This window comes from Sorex araneus, chromosome 8 (genome assembly GCF_027595985.1).
Source record: "Sorex araneus isolate mSorAra2 chromosome 8, mSorAra2.pri, whole genome shotgun sequence".
In the NCBI taxonomy this organism is placed as follows: Eukaryota; Metazoa; Chordata; class Mammalia; order Eulipotyphla; family Soricidae; genus Sorex; species Sorex araneus.
The window spans coordinates 47100925-47117364 of record NC_073309.1 but is presented as its reverse complement, the minus strand read 5'-3'; the positions used below and the strand labels follow the sequence as shown (position 1 = coordinate 47117364).

The 16440-nt window shown below is 52.1% G+C and overlaps 1 protein-coding gene across 1 annotated transcript in view; it reads left to right on the top strand.

The window, feature by feature from the left end:
* The window catches only part of LOC129406851 (carcinoembryonic antigen-related cell adhesion molecule 20-like), a 36056-nt gene extending 22978 nt beyond the window's left edge, over positions 1-13078 (top strand). Inside the window, exons 5-9 of the mRNA XM_055146445.1 lie at positions 6809-7024; positions 7469-7747; positions 9240-9512; positions 11513-11612; positions 13045-13078. Coding sequence (XP_055002420.1) covers positions 6809-7024; positions 7469-7747; positions 9240-9512; positions 11513-11612; positions 13045-13078 — 902 coding nt within the window. The remainder of the gene's footprint in view (positions 1-6808; positions 7025-7468; positions 7748-9239; positions 9513-11512; positions 11613-13044) is intronic.
* The last annotated feature ends 3362 nt before the right edge of the window (positions 13079-16440 follow it).

Sequence of the window (16440 nt, the reverse complement as noted above, 5' to 3'; positions counted from 1 at the left end):
TATGGAACGTAATGAAGGTAAAGAGAAAATGAAGTGAAATTCATCAGTTATACAGTTGGGGTGGGGGCGGGGGATGGGGGTATACTGGGGATTTTGGTCGTGGAATATGGGCACTGGTGAAGGGATGGTGTTTGAATATTGTATAACTGAGACATAAACCTAAGAACTTTGTAACTTTCCACATGGTGATAAAATAAAAATTTAAATTAAAAAAAATGAACAAATAAATAAATGCAGAGCTAGGAGGAAGCCTTAAGCATCCCAGGTATGGGGCTGGAGAGATAGCACGTGGCCGACCTGGGTCCGATTCCCAGCAGCCTATATGGTCCCCTGAGCACCACCAGGGGTAATTCGTGAGTGCAGAGCCAGGAGTGACCCCTATGTATCGCCAGGTGTGACCCAAAAAGCAAAAAATAAAAAAGCATCGCAGGTATGGCCCCAAAACCAAACAAACCAAACAAATCGCTTCACTTTTTCCTGGAGTTTCCCAGTTTTTATACAGTAGCATTTGCATCGCCTGGGGCAGTGCTGGCAAATGGCCACCAGGAGGCGGAGCTGCCCACTGCCAAGTGGTGTTTGCTGCTGGAGAAAAACCTTAGGGATGATCTTCTGCCAGGTTCTGACTGAGAACATACAACCTTTGCTCATGTAACTTTGAGCATCCTAGTTAACGGAGGGGGTGCCGAAGGGCACTTTTCCTGGGCCTTGCCACAACATCTCTAGGTCCTCAGTCAGTATTGCACGTGGTTAAGAACTGGGGCCTTCAGTAACTGTTGCAAACCACAGTGCCTAAAAGGGGGAAAAAATGGTGGTAAAGAGAGAGAGAAGAAAAGTGTTTGCCAGAGTCAGGCTGGGGTGGAGGTGAGGTAGGAGAAACTGGAGACAGTGGTGGTGGGAAATGTGCACTGGACAGGGGATGGGTATTGGAACATTGTATGACTGAAAGCCAATCATGAACACCTCTGTAACCATATTATCTCACAGTGATTTTTTAAAAAAGTATCATGGGTGACCCTGGGGCGAAGAGATAGTATTGGGAAGGCACCTGCCTTGCACACAGCTAACCCTGGTTCCATGTCCAGCACCCCGTCTGAGCACTACAGGGACCATTCCTGAGCATTGCTAGGAATGCCCCCACAAAACAAAAACAAAAACAAGGGTTTTAGAAGACAACAGAACTGGAGAATTAGTCTATAGAACTGAGCTTACAAGTGAGGGTGGGGTGGTTGAGGGGGTCTTTGGGGCGTTGGTGGAGGGAAGCAGGCACCTGGTGGTGGTTTTGGTGCTGGAACGGTGAATGGTCGATAAATGATGTGTGCAGGAAACGGTCATGAAACAGTGTGTGTATGAAACGGTCATTATCAGTATTTGTGCTCAGTGCTGTCTCCTGGTTCTACGCTTAAAAATCACTGCTGGTGTTGCTGACTTGAGCCAAGGTCAGCTGTGTGTGAGGCAAGTGTCCTGGCCACTGTGTAAGTGCCCTACCCACCATGCTATCGCTCGGGGCCCCTTATTAACAGTACTATAAAACACAGTACTGCAATAAAAATGGGAAGGGCAGGGGGGAGGGAAGGATAACCAAATGGAAACCAAAACAGAACATGGGCTTTGCCTTGGACATGGTTCCAGCTCCTGATTCCAGGTTCCTCACGGGACACTGGGCTGGCAAGTGACATGGCCTCATGCACCCCGCACTCCTGCTGGGGTTCCACCCAGGTGTGAATGACGGACACAGGAGGCATCTGCATATGCTAGGCACCATCCTAGGCCTGTGGTCCCTCTGCCAGGCAGAGGCACCAGCACAATTGTCAGGAGAGATGAGTGGGTGACAGAGCCACAGACGAAGGAAGGAGGGGACGGGGCTGCAAAGGCACCCACAAGCTCCAGCTGGAGCAGGAGGGCCTGAGCAGGGTTTTGGGGAGCCAACTTCCTCCCTGTGCCCCAAACCCAGCTAGCTGGGAAGCCTGCGCCTTATTTACCTCAGTTACCCCATTTATCCTGGGACAATATGGGATGATCGGGATTGAACCCAGGTTGGCAATGTGCAAGGAAAGTGCCCTATCTGCTGTACTATAGCTCCTGCCCAATAAGTGGTATGTACTCTCATATAATAAATTCTCTATCATAATGTTCTCACATGATAAAAGTAAAAAAGAGAACAACACCCAAGAAAATGAGTATTTTTAAAATTTAAATCACAGGTAGTTTGGAAAGTAGAAAGTAGTATTTATGTAACATTCTTACTAGGCAATGTTCTAAGGTCATAGATATGCATATCCATATATCTCATTCCATCCTCAAAGCAATTCTTCAGATATTACACTATTATTCTCATTTTCTAGATAATGAACATGAAACCGAAAATATTATATAACTTACCTAGATCTATAGGGCAGAGCTGGGGCTGAGTCCAAGAATCCAATTCTAGAACTGGTGCTCTGATCTTTTAATTTTTAATTTTGCTTAGTTATGGACCACACCCTTCGATGGTCAACCACCTCATCATGCCGGGGGGTGGCAACTGTGCCAACCGGTGAAGAGTGAACCAGCAAGTGCTGCCCAGAGATGCAGGCAGGTGCGTGTTTGTCAACGTTCAGATCATTGCAACATGCCAGTCGACCAAAAGCTTGCGTTTGGTAGACTGGGAGCACCTGTAAGGGCGATTAGAAGCCGCCCTAAAAGCTTCTGTCCCTCTCAGAGAGCCTGGAAAGCTACCAAGAGTATACCGCCCTCACGGCAGAGCCTGGCAAGCTACCTGTGGCGTATTCGATATGTCAAAAACAGTAACAATAATGGGCCTCATTCCCCTGGCCCTGAAAGAACACCCAATATGGCAGCATTGAGAAGAACGAGCAAGGAAAGGCTGACAAAATCTCAGGGCCTAACTAGGCTGCCAAAATGAAGAAAGACTGAAATGACTGTCTGTACTTTCAATGCATGTATGCTGGCATTGGAAGCATCCATCAAGGACCTGATGGTGCAAGCGAAAAGATCATGTATGATGTCATTGGACTGACCGAGACAAGAAAGCATCGATCACATCACACTGTTTTCGACACTAGAGAACTGTTCCTCGAAACATGCAACAGAAGAGACCTCAGTGGTATCAGTGTCCTCATCAACACAAACTTGGCCATGAACATCAATTCATTCAAATGCCTAACAACCCAAATCGTATGCTTGAGTTTGAATAGATGTGGCTCATTGCTGGCAGTTTCTATCTTCATCGTCTATGCACCAACATCCTACTACAGTGAAGAAGAAATTGTGAAGTTCTACATAGAGCTGAGAAGTTCTATTGACAACATTGACTAGGAATACAATCGAATAGTTCAGCACCTCCATGACTGTGCAAGGAATGCCAAGAGTGTGAAAGTCACAAAAAGACGCCTGTCTTCGGAAACTCTTGAGATCATTCGCCAACGCAGCTTGGCGTGAGCTTCAGGCAATCACAAGATAATGTCTGAGCTCGCAAAGTTGTGCAGAGAAGCGATAAAGGAAGACCTTAAAGAGAGAAGAGCAGCAGTGCTGGCCGACGTGGCAGAAGCCAGGAAAAGTATTCGCAATGCCTGCCTGTCCTTTGTCAACTACAAGACCAAAATGACTGCCCTCCGACATCCTGATGGATCTATCACATCTTCCAGAAGGGCATTGGAGAAGGATGGATATGTCATTCCCATCATTCTCCCTTCTGAAATCTGACATGCCATTTCATAGGTAAAGAAGCGTACACACCCGGTCCAAACAAGATCGGACCCAAACACCTGAAGAATCTGCTGCCAGTGCCAGTACTGTCAATACACTGGCTCGGCTCTTTACACCCTGCCTGTCTGAATGCAAGGTTCCATCCCAATGGAAAACCAGCAGGACTGTTCTGTTGTACAAGGGAGACATCCACAACATCAGCAACTATCACCCTATCTGCCTGTTGTCCATCATCTACAAGTTGTTCACTCCAGTCATCCTGAATAGGATTGGTAGAACACTAGACGAAGGACAACCATGCAAGCAAGCTGGGTTCCAAACAGGATCCAGCACAATCGACCATATCCACACAGTGACCAAGCTCATTGAGGTTTCGTGAGAGTCTAAGATGTCGCTCTGTCTAGCGTTCATCAATTTAAAGAAGGTCTTTGATTCTGTTGAGACTGAAGTGATCATGGAAGCCCTAGCCAAACAGAGCATTCAAACTGTGTACATCAAGTGATGGTGATTTGTGTGTGTGTGTGTGTGTGTGTGTGTGTGTGTGTAACTCAGTGGTGCTCAACGCTGACTCCTGCACTCTGCTTCTGGGACTCAGGGGACCCTCTGCAGTGCCAGGGATGAAACCTGGGTTGGGTGTGTTGGCTGCAGGTGAGACAAGAGCCCTCTCTGCTGTGCTATTTCTGGCCCTGGTGTCTTTTACATTGTGGTGCTCATGGCTCCAGTGCTCAGAGTCGGCATGGTCCAGCTGCAGTGCTCGCACACACTGGGCTGAGAACCGAGGTTCTGAAGTGTTGTTGGCCACGGGTTGGAGGGCCCCAAGCTGAGGAAGTTTGAGGGCGATGCTCTGTGAATGTTGGCAGCACCAGAATGAAACTTACACCCTCGGGCTCACAGGGCCACTGTGCCAGCCCCAGGCCTGTCCCCCCAGGTAATTCTGTGTTTTAGCTCAGTCGGCTCTGTGACCTGAGATAAGTCATCAACCTCTCTGATCTGCTCAGTTCACTCCCCTGTCAAATGGAGCAGTGCTCCTGCCTCCCCTAAAGGCTGCTGTAGGTGTGGGAGCCATCGAACAGGGGTTCAGTCGTTTGTTTTGCATGTGACCGATCCTGGTCGCCCTGAGCAGCAGAATCTGGGTTCCTGCGGCCCCACCATTCCTGAGCCTCTCTCCCATCTCTCCCTGGACCGGCCCACACATACAGAACCTTCAAGGGCACCCAGGGCCAAAGGGCAGGTGCTTGCTCTTTGCTCCTCCTCGGGGAAGTGCTCTAGGGGTGGGACAGAGAATAAAGGGGAGACTCGGGAGAGGGCAGCAGTGGAGTCAGAGTCCCTCCACCTCCTTGCAGTGTGGAGGCCCTGTGCCCCTGTCTGGACACTCGCCACATGCCAGGAGAGAGGGGACCACAGTGCGCGTCATCTCTGCATGCAGGCAAGAGAGGGCTGAGCACCCAGACATTAGGGCTCCCACCCATGTGGCTCTCCGGGCTGGTATTCCTGCTCTTGGGTGAGTACCCAGCCCCCTTCCGATGGAAGGAGTGTAAGGTTGTGTGTGAGTATATGTGAGTGTGTGTTTGAGTGTGTGTGAGTGTGAATAGTGTGAGTGTGAATATGTGTGATTGTGTGTGTGGATGTATGTTAGTGAATATGTGTGAGTGTGTGGATGTGAGTGTGTGTGTATCTGTGTGAGCATGTGAATGTGTGTGTGAGTGTATGTAGAAGTGTATTTGTGAATGTATATGTCAGTCTAATTGTGTGTGAATGTGTGCCTTTGAGTTTGTGTCATGCACTGTGAATCAGTGTATGAGTGTTATGAGATTGGATGTGTGAGTGTATGTGTGAGTATGCGCATGGAAGTTTGTGAATGTGTTTGTGAATGTGTATGTATGACTATATGTGTGAGTGTGTGTGTATGAATGAGGGTGTGTGTATATGTATGTGAGTTTGTGCAAGTGAGGGTGCATGTGAGTGTGTATATGCGAGTGTGTAAAAATGTGTAAGGAGGGGAAGATGACGAGGAAGGGACGGTGCTGTGGGCTCCTTGGGCTTCTCTGGCAGATCAGCTAGTGACATGGGAGCAGGACTCTGGGAAAGTGACCAGAGGGGTTCCCAGGGGCACCTGTCTCAGGATTAAAATTTTGCCTTCAAGTCAGCTTTGGGCTCAAGGCCTCAGCCCTACTCAGCCTGGAAAACAGAGATGTGGTCATCTTCCCAATGACCACACCCTGGTGGACTCTGCAGGCCTCAGGGATCCTCTGAGTAGCCTGATGAGCCACGTCCCTGATTCACAGAGGCTCACCCCGACACTCGGCGATGGCGCCCAGGCAGGAACCCAAGCCCGTGTTTGCTCCAGACAGCCCAGCTCCAGCCTGCAAACATTGACTTAGAGGCAGGGGTGGAGCCTGGGGAGTCGGGTGGGTGGGTGGGTGGGGAGTGAGAGGGAACCTGGGCCCCACCCTGTTCTCTGGGCGACGGGCTGCTTGGGGGCATGGAGCTCAGTGTCCCTGGACATGGGGCACCCATGGCCACACACCCTCGTGGCTTGAAGAACTGTGCCAAGAGGTCAAATTCAAGGCGAGGGCTGCGTCTTGAGTGAGGGAGAGCCAAAAGGCCAAAAGCCAGCTTCTCCCAGGAGAGTTGAAGAAACCCAGAGCCATAGTCCAGCGGGGAGGGCATTGTCCTACACACAGCCTACCCATGTTCAATCACCGGCATCCCATAGGGTCCCTGAGAACCTCCAGGAGTGATTCCTAAACTGAACATTGCCAGATGTGGACCAAAACAAAACAACATGTTGCTGAGAAAAAGACAGGCTTGTGCATGCTGGGTTCTAGAAGTTTCTGCCCAGACTTTGCCAAGTGACATTGCCTCTCTGAGCCTGTTGGTCTCTGTGGGCTTGGTGGCTGTGCCAGAAACCAGGAAGAGCCAGGTGGGCATGCCCATGAGCCTGCCCCAACAGCCCTAGGCTGCAGGTAACATTATGGTCACATGATATCTGGGGAAACTGAGGCTCAGAGTCAGGCCTGGCAGCGTCAGGGATGATATTCATGACTCAGACACCCTTCGGTGCACCCACCCTCTGAACGCCAACTGTTGTTTCTCTCCCAAGCATCCTCCTTTCTCACTGCCCATGGCCTGCCCACTGCTGCCCAGGACACCCCAGGAGCCGGCTTGCTCACCGTCACCCGAAGTGAGGAGGAGGATGTTCGGACCTTGGAATCCCCCCACCTCCGGGCACCCCAGATTCGCGAGGAAGTGGGATCAGAAAGATACGACTTGTTCGGATCCGTGTCCCCAATGCCTCAAGTGCCCAGAAATCCACAGGGTATGGCTAATGGACCCAGTGTGATCAGTTCTCCTGGGGTCCAAGGGGCTGCACAGACATGGGTGGGAGGTGACTGAGAAGGAGGTGGGGTACACAGTTGGCACCTGCAGTACCAGCTCCAGTCTCTTTGCAGCTAATTTTTTTTGTGAGGGGCAGAGGGCTGGCAGTGCCCAGAGTTAGGCAAAGAGACACCATGTGGTGCCTGGAATGCCCACAGACAAGTTACGCACCTTCCCCTTGGGACCATCTCTCTGGCCCCTACAGCTAATGCCCATCTTAGACCCTCTGAATTCCGGGGTGCACGCCCTGAGTGGGGCTTAGAAAGGGGCTGCTGGAGGGGTGGCCCCAAGAATGGCCTCTCGGTGCCTCTCGTCCACCCCCTTCTCTCCAGGGCCCTCCAGGGCTGTGCCACTGTGTCTCCACCGTCTCCTCTGTCCCCTGTAGTGCTGCTGACCAAGCCGACACTCACAGCCAGCCTGTCCTTGGTCACGGAGCACAAAGGGCCACTGACGCTGCAGTGTGAGACCCCGGACACCGCGGTCACCATCCACTGGCTCTTCCATGGCCTCCCCCTGGTGCTGGGAACGCACATGAGTGTGTCGGCCGATGGCAGAAACCTCACCCTCACCACCGTGCAGCGGACAGACTTCGGCACTTACCAGTGTGAAGCCCGAGATGGGGGTCAGTCCCAGAAGAGCAGCCCCCAGAACATCACGGTCAACTGTGAGTCCCTGTCTGGCCTCCGCCCTCCGCTGGCCCCCACGCCCTGGGTCATTCCACCCTGGCTTCCAGCTTGAGAAGCCATCAGTGTGTGTCTGGGAGCCCCAGCCCCGAACCTCTCCTGGAACCCCCTCAATCACCCATAACTTCCGTTTGCATGGCAGCTGAAAATCTCCCCCTTACTTACCTCCCAATGGAGCCTCCCAAATGGAGCTCCTTTAACCTTTGCCTGCTGAATGCAAAATCCTGCCTGGGTCACAAAAGAGATGTGGTGGGCAGGCTTTGTTTGCAAGACTTTGGGAGACTCCATCAAGCGGTGCTCAGAGGCTATTCCTGGCTCTGTGCTCAGGGGTTACTCTTGGCAGCTCTTAAGGAATCAAGTTGCTGGGGGTCGAACTGGGTTGCAGTGATGATGTGACTACAGACAGGGCCAGCACCTGACAGGCCCCTGTCCCCCTCTCCAGCCCTGTGTCTGTGTGTTTGTGTGTGTGTTTGTGTGTGTTTGTGTGTGTGTGTGTGTACACCTGGCAGTACTCTGGGCTTTCTCCTGGCTCTGAGTTCGGGGATCACTTCTGGTGGCTCAAGCAACCCTATGGGCTGCCAGAAATAGAACCTAGTTGGTTGTATGCAAGGCAAGCAGCCTTTACCAGACCCCAAGGCTCTGTCATCTTTTTATTTTTAATTGTTCTTTTCTTTGTATGAGTCACCGGGAATTACAAAGGGACAGAAGCAAGGGTGGGTGGGGAGAAGGGTCAGGAGGACCCTCAACCTGGAGTGGGACTGGGCAGGTTGGGAGCGTCTTAGCTGGAATGGCCAGGGGAAGGGTCTTTGTGCCCAGGATAGGAGGGACTCAGGGAGGTCAACACATCAGGGAGGTGTCAGAGGGTCCACAGGTGGTTAAGATGCATCGGGTGGGAGGGGGAGAGTGGACAGAAGAGCCCAGGAAATAAGGTGGGTGGGACATGACTCAAGGACCTGTGGGCCATGGCGGGGGCTGGTGGGGAGAGTCCCAGGAAGCACTGGCCAGAGGAGAGTGGACTCCCTGAGCAATCTGGGTCTTAGGTGCGGGTAGAAAAGCTTGGAGTGGGTAGTAAAGGGGGTTAGTATCCACCCATATTCCTAGGGGCCCTGACCATGGGGCGAAGTGGATGATGGCCAGCAAGGGTTTAATTAGGGGGAATGAAGTGTATCTGTAGGGGAGGGGAGGGCAGATGCCAGGAAGGCAAGTCTGCAGTCCAGCAGTTCAGGTAATGGCCTGCCATGTGTGGACCTGGGTTCAAACCCGGCATCCCATAGGGTTACCCAAACATCACCGGAGTGACTCCTGAGTGCAGGGCCCGGAGGAAGGCTTGAGCACCACCAGGTGTGGCCCCCAAATAAAACAAAACAAAAATAGAAGTAAAGGAAGAGGAAGACAAGTCTGCACTGAGGTACGTGCAGGGGGACTCTGAGCAGACCCCCCCCACAACACCACCTGTGCCTGCCCTGCACACAGATGGCCCTGACCTGGTGAACATCAGCAGCAGCACACAGGACATGCCTGGACCCATCCTCGAGGCCGTCCTGGGCTCCAAACTGACCCTGTACTGCCATGCGGATGCCCACCCCAGCCCTCAGTACCACTGGACCTCCAGGAACCAGACATTTGACACCAACCAGCTTGTCTTTGAGGCCCTGACCTGGGAGGATGAGGGAGAGTACACCTGCACGGCCACGAGCCCTCAGACTGGCAAGAGCAGCTCCAACTCGGTGGTGCTCAAGGTGTGGGGTGAGTCCCCCCAACCCCCACCCCAACCCCAGCACCTTGTGGTGGAGGTGGAGCCTCCTAAGGAATCACAGCAGGGCTGCAGCCAGGAGCGGCTCATGCAGGCAGACAGCCAAACCCTTTTCCAATCATATTGATTTATTTCATTATTAAATCGATTATGCATCACGTTTATTATTAACTTAGGTTAGTTTTTTTTTTGCAATTTGGGAGTCACACCAGCTCAGGAGTCTCACCTGGTGGGACTCAGGGTGTCCATTTGTAGTGTTAAGGCTAAAACCGGGTCAGCCATGGGCAAAGCCAGTGCCTTAACCTTTTTATCTTATTATTAGATAACAAATGCATGGTAGCACTGCAGCACTGTCCTCAGTTGTTCATTGATTTGCTCGAGCGGGCACCAGTAACATCTCCATTGTGAGACTTGTTGTAACTGTTTTTGGCATATCGAATACTCCACAGGGAGCTTGCTTGGCTCTGCCGTGCAGACGACATACACTTGGTAGCTTGCCGGGGATGGAAGAATCGAACTTGGGTCGGCCGCGTGCAAGGCAAATGCCCTACCCGCTGTGCTATCGCTCCATCCCCTAAATAATAAATTAGCTTATTAAATATGGGTTGGTCCTTTATCTCTTGTATTAAGCCTTTTTTGTTTGTTTTTGCTTTGGGGCTACACTTGGCAGTGCTCAGGACTTACTCCTGGCCGTGCTCAGGGGACCATATGGCTAGGGGCTGAACCCAGATCAGCCACCGTGTGCAGGCAAAGGCCCTCCACCCTCCCACCGCCCCCATCCTACCACTCTGATCCCTTTCAATCTCTTGTTGTTGTTTTGTTTTGTTTGGGGGGTCACACCCCGCAGTATTCAGGAACTACTCCTGGCTCCTGGCTCTGTGCCCAGGGATTTGCTGCCCTGGGCGTTGGACCCACGGTCAGTCGCATCCAAGGCCCGCGTGTTTGGGGGGTCACACCCCGCAGTATTCAGGAACTACTCCTGGCTCCTGGCTCTGTGCCCAGGGATTTGCTGCCCTGGGCGTTGGACCCACGGTCAGTCGCATCCAAGGCCCGCGCCCTCACCTTCTGCCTGGCTCCTGCAGCCCCCTGCCCTTAGTGCTCAGACCTTCAAACCTCTCCTTCCTGCCTCTCGGCTTAGCTATGCTCTCCCACCTTAGTTTCCCTTACTGCTGTGGCACTATGAGGCTGCCTATCAGAGTGGCTGAGAACCATGACGAGTTAGAGGCTGTGATGAGGCCGCTAAGGTGGTCTGGGATGATATTAGTAAGCAGCTGGGACGGACAGCCTCTTCCTGCATTTCTGCCCAGACAGGATAGGGCAGCTCATTAGCTGGGTACCCATCTTGGTGCCGTATGACCTTGACCTTGGGCGTGTCACTGCACCTCTCTGTGCCTCTCTTGGGGTCTACAGACTTTACCTTTGGACCAGAGCCATGGCACAGGGGGAGGGCACTTTCCTCCCAAACGGTTCACCTGGGTTTTATCCTCGACATCCCTATAGTATTAACCCAGTCCCAACAGGAGTGATCCCTGAGCTCAAAATCATAAGTAAGTCCTGAGCACTGCAGGTGTGCCCCCAATATATAGTAATGATAATAATAATAACACTAATAATCAATTTAACTTTGCTGGTGCTACTGAGCCTTATATGTATTAAATATGAGCATGACCAGGAGCTGGGATGTGAATTGAGACTTTTGACCCTAGAAAGTTGAAATCAGACATTTTTGGAAGGAGAGATTTTGGGGTGACACCTGACTATGTCCACGATCACTCCTGGAGGTGCTGGGGAACAAAGGCAGTACCCGGATGGGACCAGCACCTGGACCTCTGTCCAATCTCTCCAGCCTGTGGAGTTCCCTGCAGTTCCTCCGACAGCTGCCTCTGGGCCTGGAGACGGGGCAAAGGAGACAAAGCCACAGAGGGGAGAGGGGCACGGGCAGTCAGGGATGAGAGGTGCCCACTCGGTTAAGTGCTGCTCCGTCTCTGCCCAGGTCCTTCCACAAGCCTGTCTGCAGGGGCCATCGCTGGCATCGTCCTGGGGATCTTAGCAGCCATTGTTCTGGGCTTGCTGTTCTTCTTCCTCCTCAGAAGGTAAAGCTGGATATTGGGGTGGGGGGGATCCTGCTGTGGGTGGGGTGGGGGCCACCAGGCAGCAGTGTCACAAACTATGCCCCCACGGGGCCTAGTGGGCTTGGGGGCATTGCTGGAGAGTGGGGCTGGGTGGGTGGCAGAGCACTGAAGAGTGAGAGCTTTAAGGTTCTCTGACCTCCAGGAGAACAAGAGAGAGTCCGCCCATGAGAACAAGAGAGAGTCCACCCAGAAGGGCAGAGAAGATTTTCTCGGTGTCCGGTTCAATGGGTAAGTGATGTTGGTGGCCACAGGGAGCACTGTCAGACACCCCAGCTTCTACTCCCACCTGCAACCCTCCCCCAAGTGCAGCCATGCTCTGCTCCCTCCCAGCCTCAGGCTCCCCACTTGCGAAATGGGTGAGTGGAATGAGTGACCAACTTCCGTCCATGGGCAAAAGGCTCTGTCCTCTTCCTCGAGACCAACTCAGGAAAGTTGCCTGCTGGTGGCTGTGGAAGGAATCCGTCCCACCCTCCTCCCCTTGGACTCCAAACCCAACCACGGACCTCCCTGGTCTGGGGAAAGGCAGAGAGAAAAATACCTTTGTCAGCTCAGCTGAAGACCTTGGAAGAACAGGAAATGGCAGGACGGTCCAGGCCAGCTCAGGACTGCAGCGAGGATAACCAAGGCCAGGAGGATGAGGACAGACTCAGGCCCAGAGAGATAGTTTGGGGCTTCAGGCGCTTGCTGCATGCTGCCACCACCCCAGCTCCATCCCTGTACCACCTCAGGTCCCCCAAGCACTGCCTGGTGTGCCCCCAGGCCCCAAAAAATGGATAGACACAGGTTCCAGCCAGGGAGCCCACTCACATAATTGGGCACCTAATTTTTCTTAATTTTCTTTCATTTATTGTTTTGAGGCCATACCTGGTCATGCTCAGGGGTTACTCCTGACTGCACTCAGGAATTACTCCTGGTGGTGCTCGGGGGACCCTATGGGATGCTGGATGCCTACAAGGCAAGTGCCCTCCCCACTGTGCTATGGCGCCGGCCCCTGGGCATTTAATTCTAGCATTCTCTCCACTTCACACCACCAGTTTCAACTAATGCAGAACCAGACTAATGCAGAACCAGACTTCTAGAACATTCCTAGGTCAGGTTTCCTGGAGAGGTGATCGGGTGTCGTGGGGGAGAAAAGAGGGAAAAAAGGGAAACACCCCTTTTCCTCCTGTAATCCCTAACTCCAGCCAGCGACTCTCATTTACTCTCTCTCTCTCTAGATAACCTGGAGTCCACAGAACCCCGAAACCCCAGAGACAGACCCCACAGTTACATGGCTGATGAACCAGAGTCCCCCTGACCTTGCCGCCCACAGCCCAGGAATACTGTCCATGCCTTTCTCTTGGGGGCCTCTTGCCGTCTGTGTCCCTGAAGATTGAGAGCTGTCTCCCCCTAGAGACACCCAGTTCCGTGGTGTCTGTGCTGATTAGCCCTGAATGTTCTCTCTGTCCCCTTGCAGAGTGCCCACGCTTTCAAATCAATGATTATTCATCTGAGGAAGAGGACGTAGACTTCCCTTCCCTAACCATGGCACCAGCATTTCAGGTACTCAGACCCCTTGGAGAGACAGGATGGGGTTAAGGCTCGTGCTTCTCACACAGCAGAGCCCAGTTCCATCCCGGTATCTGCAGCAGGGACACCAGGACACAGAACCAGGATGTGGCCTCAAAATTCCCGCTCCCGTCCACCAAAAAATAGAAAAGAAAAGAAAAAACACAAAGTAATCTGGCCTCTCTCCACTTGCAAAGGTGATAGTCTTCTGAAAGAATGGACCAGGACCAGTCACCTCCCCCAGGAAACAGGGACTCAGAGTATGAGGCGCTTGCTGTTGCCCTGAGTGCTTTGCCAATCTTGCAGATGAGAAACCATCAAGAAAATTTCCCGTCCAGCCAACAACTCCCCACCCAACACCCTCTCCTCTCCTCTCTGCTGATCCCATTCCTTTGTTTTGGTTTGGGTTGGGTTTTTAGCCACACCCAGCAATGCTCACGGTTTGCTCCTGGCTCTGTGCTCAGGGATCATTGCTGGCAGAGCTTGGGGACCTTGTGAGATGCGGGGGATTTAGCGCAGGTGAGTCACATGCAAGGAAACTGCCTTCCCCAATTGACTGTTGCTCCGGCCCCTCATTCTTCTCATCCTTTCCCTCCCCATACACGCAGCTGCTCCCCAAAACATGTTCCTTCCCCCTCCACCTTCCTTCCCCTCTTCTCCCTCCACCTTCTTTCTAGCGCTGGTTTGACTCAAGATGGGCTCATTTCTCCAGACAGGCTGGGCCTTGTCCAAACACAGACGAACCCCAGAGACAGACCCAAGGGGTGATGTTCCACAGAGACCCTCCTTAACCCCTATCTAGTCCCCCCAGACACGGAGGATTCTTTGGGTCCTTCCATTTAGGGATGAGGTCAAGCATGTTCTCTGGAGGATGCCCAGTGGCACTTGGGTCTCTGCATCTCTCCTGGCACTCTGGGCATCCCCAGCCCCTCTCTGGCCTCCACCTGTTCTTATCTCTCTCTCTCTAGCACGACCATGGCCAGTCTGGATTTCCCTCTATGTCCTGGGGGAGGCCCAGGTGATAATGAAAATTTTTAGAAGTAGCCTCAATAACACCACCCCTCCCCCTCCTGGTAACTTCTGCCAACAATCATGGGTCTATGAAGGATGTGAATTTGCTGGATTTGACTGAGAAAATACAAAAGGAAAAACAATGGAGAACTTTCTATTTCTTTGGTTGGTTCAGGGGTCACACCCAGCAGTGCTGAGGGCTGACTCCTGGCTCTGTATTCAGGGATCATTCCTGAATGGGCTCAGGGGACATGTGTAGTCTTGGGGATTGGACTCAGGTAGGCCACATGCAAGGAAACACACTGCCCTCTGTACTGTTTTACAGACTTGTTAATTCAGGTCTATTTTGAACCATAGAGGGTCCTTCTCAGTTTCCAGGGAAAAAGAACAGAGGCACAGTCACAAAACACTTTGACACATTTAGAGGTGGATACTCTATCCTCAAAATCTCTCATCAGAGGGCTGAGAACAGAGACAACAAGCCGGGACACCACAGGAACCTGGATTAGACCTGAGGACTCTGGTTCCTGCTCTGAGTGGCCTCTGAATCCTGGCCTGCCACGGAGTTCAAGGGCTGTGGCCCACTTCAGAGTCAAGAGTGCAGGACCAGGCAGGCAGGAGACAGTGTTACCCCAGGTCAGGGGCAAGGCTCTGGGCCCCAGCCCTACTTCCACCTCTAGCTGCTTGCAAGAATCTGGGCATGCTCTTCCTCTCTGGATTCCTGAAGAGTGAGATTTCTGGGTTCCTGAAGAGTGAGATTTCTCTCTTCCCTGACATCATATTTCTAAGGCATCGGTATTGATTCATCCCAACTGGCCTCCTGGAAGCCACAGACATAGTAATGGGGTCAAGGCACTTGCTTTGCATGTAGCTGACCCCAGTTCAATCCCCAGCACCTAGGGGCTCCCTGAGCACCTCCAGAAGTGACCCCTGAGCACAGAACCAGGATGTAAATTCAGAACCCTAAACATAAAACACAACATGAATGAGAACCTCAACACCATCTCTCTCTCCCTGCAGAGGAATCTATTTGCACCAGACTCGTATCATGTTTGCCACACAATTACAGAAAACAGAATGTTAACTGATGAGGTAAGTGATGGAAACCCCAAGTCTGTTTTGTTTCCCTCCCCATTTTTCGTAAATACCCTGATTACAATGTTGTTCGTGATGATTTGTTCCAGGCATTGAATATTCCAACCCCAATCCCACCACCACTGTCACCTTCCCTCCACCATAGTCTCCATTTTCCCAAACACCCCTCAAGCCTGCCCCATAGCAGGCCCACAATAATTTATGTATGTATTTATTTATTTATTTTTGCTTTTTGGGTCACACCCGGTGATGCTCAGAGGTTACTCCTGGCTCTGCACTCAGGAATAACTCTGGGTGGTGTTTTGGAGGACCATATGAGATACCGAGAGTTTGAAGCCAGTTCAACCACTGCATGGCTGATGCACTCCGGCTGTACTATCGCTCATGCCCCCTCGAAATAAATTATTTTGTACTGTTTACCCCTAAATGGCTAACAGAATGATCAAAAATCATTTCTATAGAAGAAAATTTGTGAAAATTGTTGTATCTCATGCTGGGGACATTAAGTCCTTGTCAGAGGTTCCTAAGCTGTTACTGCAAATGAAGGCTTCTGTGTTAAAGTTTATATTAGTCAAGATGGTTGGCTTCTGCGTTACATCCCATCCAGTCTGGTGTGCTCCTACTGGGGTGGCAACGTTGCACTCCATAAACCCAGAATTCATAACTGGGCAGTCCAGCTGGAGTTAAATTTTTGACTGATATGAGTCTCTGGAACAAGGCCAGTGGATGAGCTTCCATGGTGGTGGTGGCAGGGGCATGGTGGCGTTGGGATGTGGCGAGGCTGCAAGGGCTTCCGGAAGTGCAGGGAGAAGGCCACCCACCCTGACTCAGAGAAGGCCTGGCGCTCTCTGCCACAGGAACCCAGGTGTCTAGAGTTTTCCACAGACTAAGTTCTCTGTGAGGCTCAGTCCTGACGCGATGAAGTCGGGCCAACGGCATGGCGGCAGCTCAGGGCTGTGGGAGTGGTTACAGAACCCGGAGTCTTTGGATCAGCCCGCCATTGACTCTCTGCATAGGAGAAACCACCCTGAGAACTTCCTGTCAAGCCTCCTCCGCTCTTCCCCAGGCACCCCTCGCCTCTCCTCTCTGTCCACTTATGCTCCTCTGCCCCTAGAGGGTTGTGAACAGGGACAAT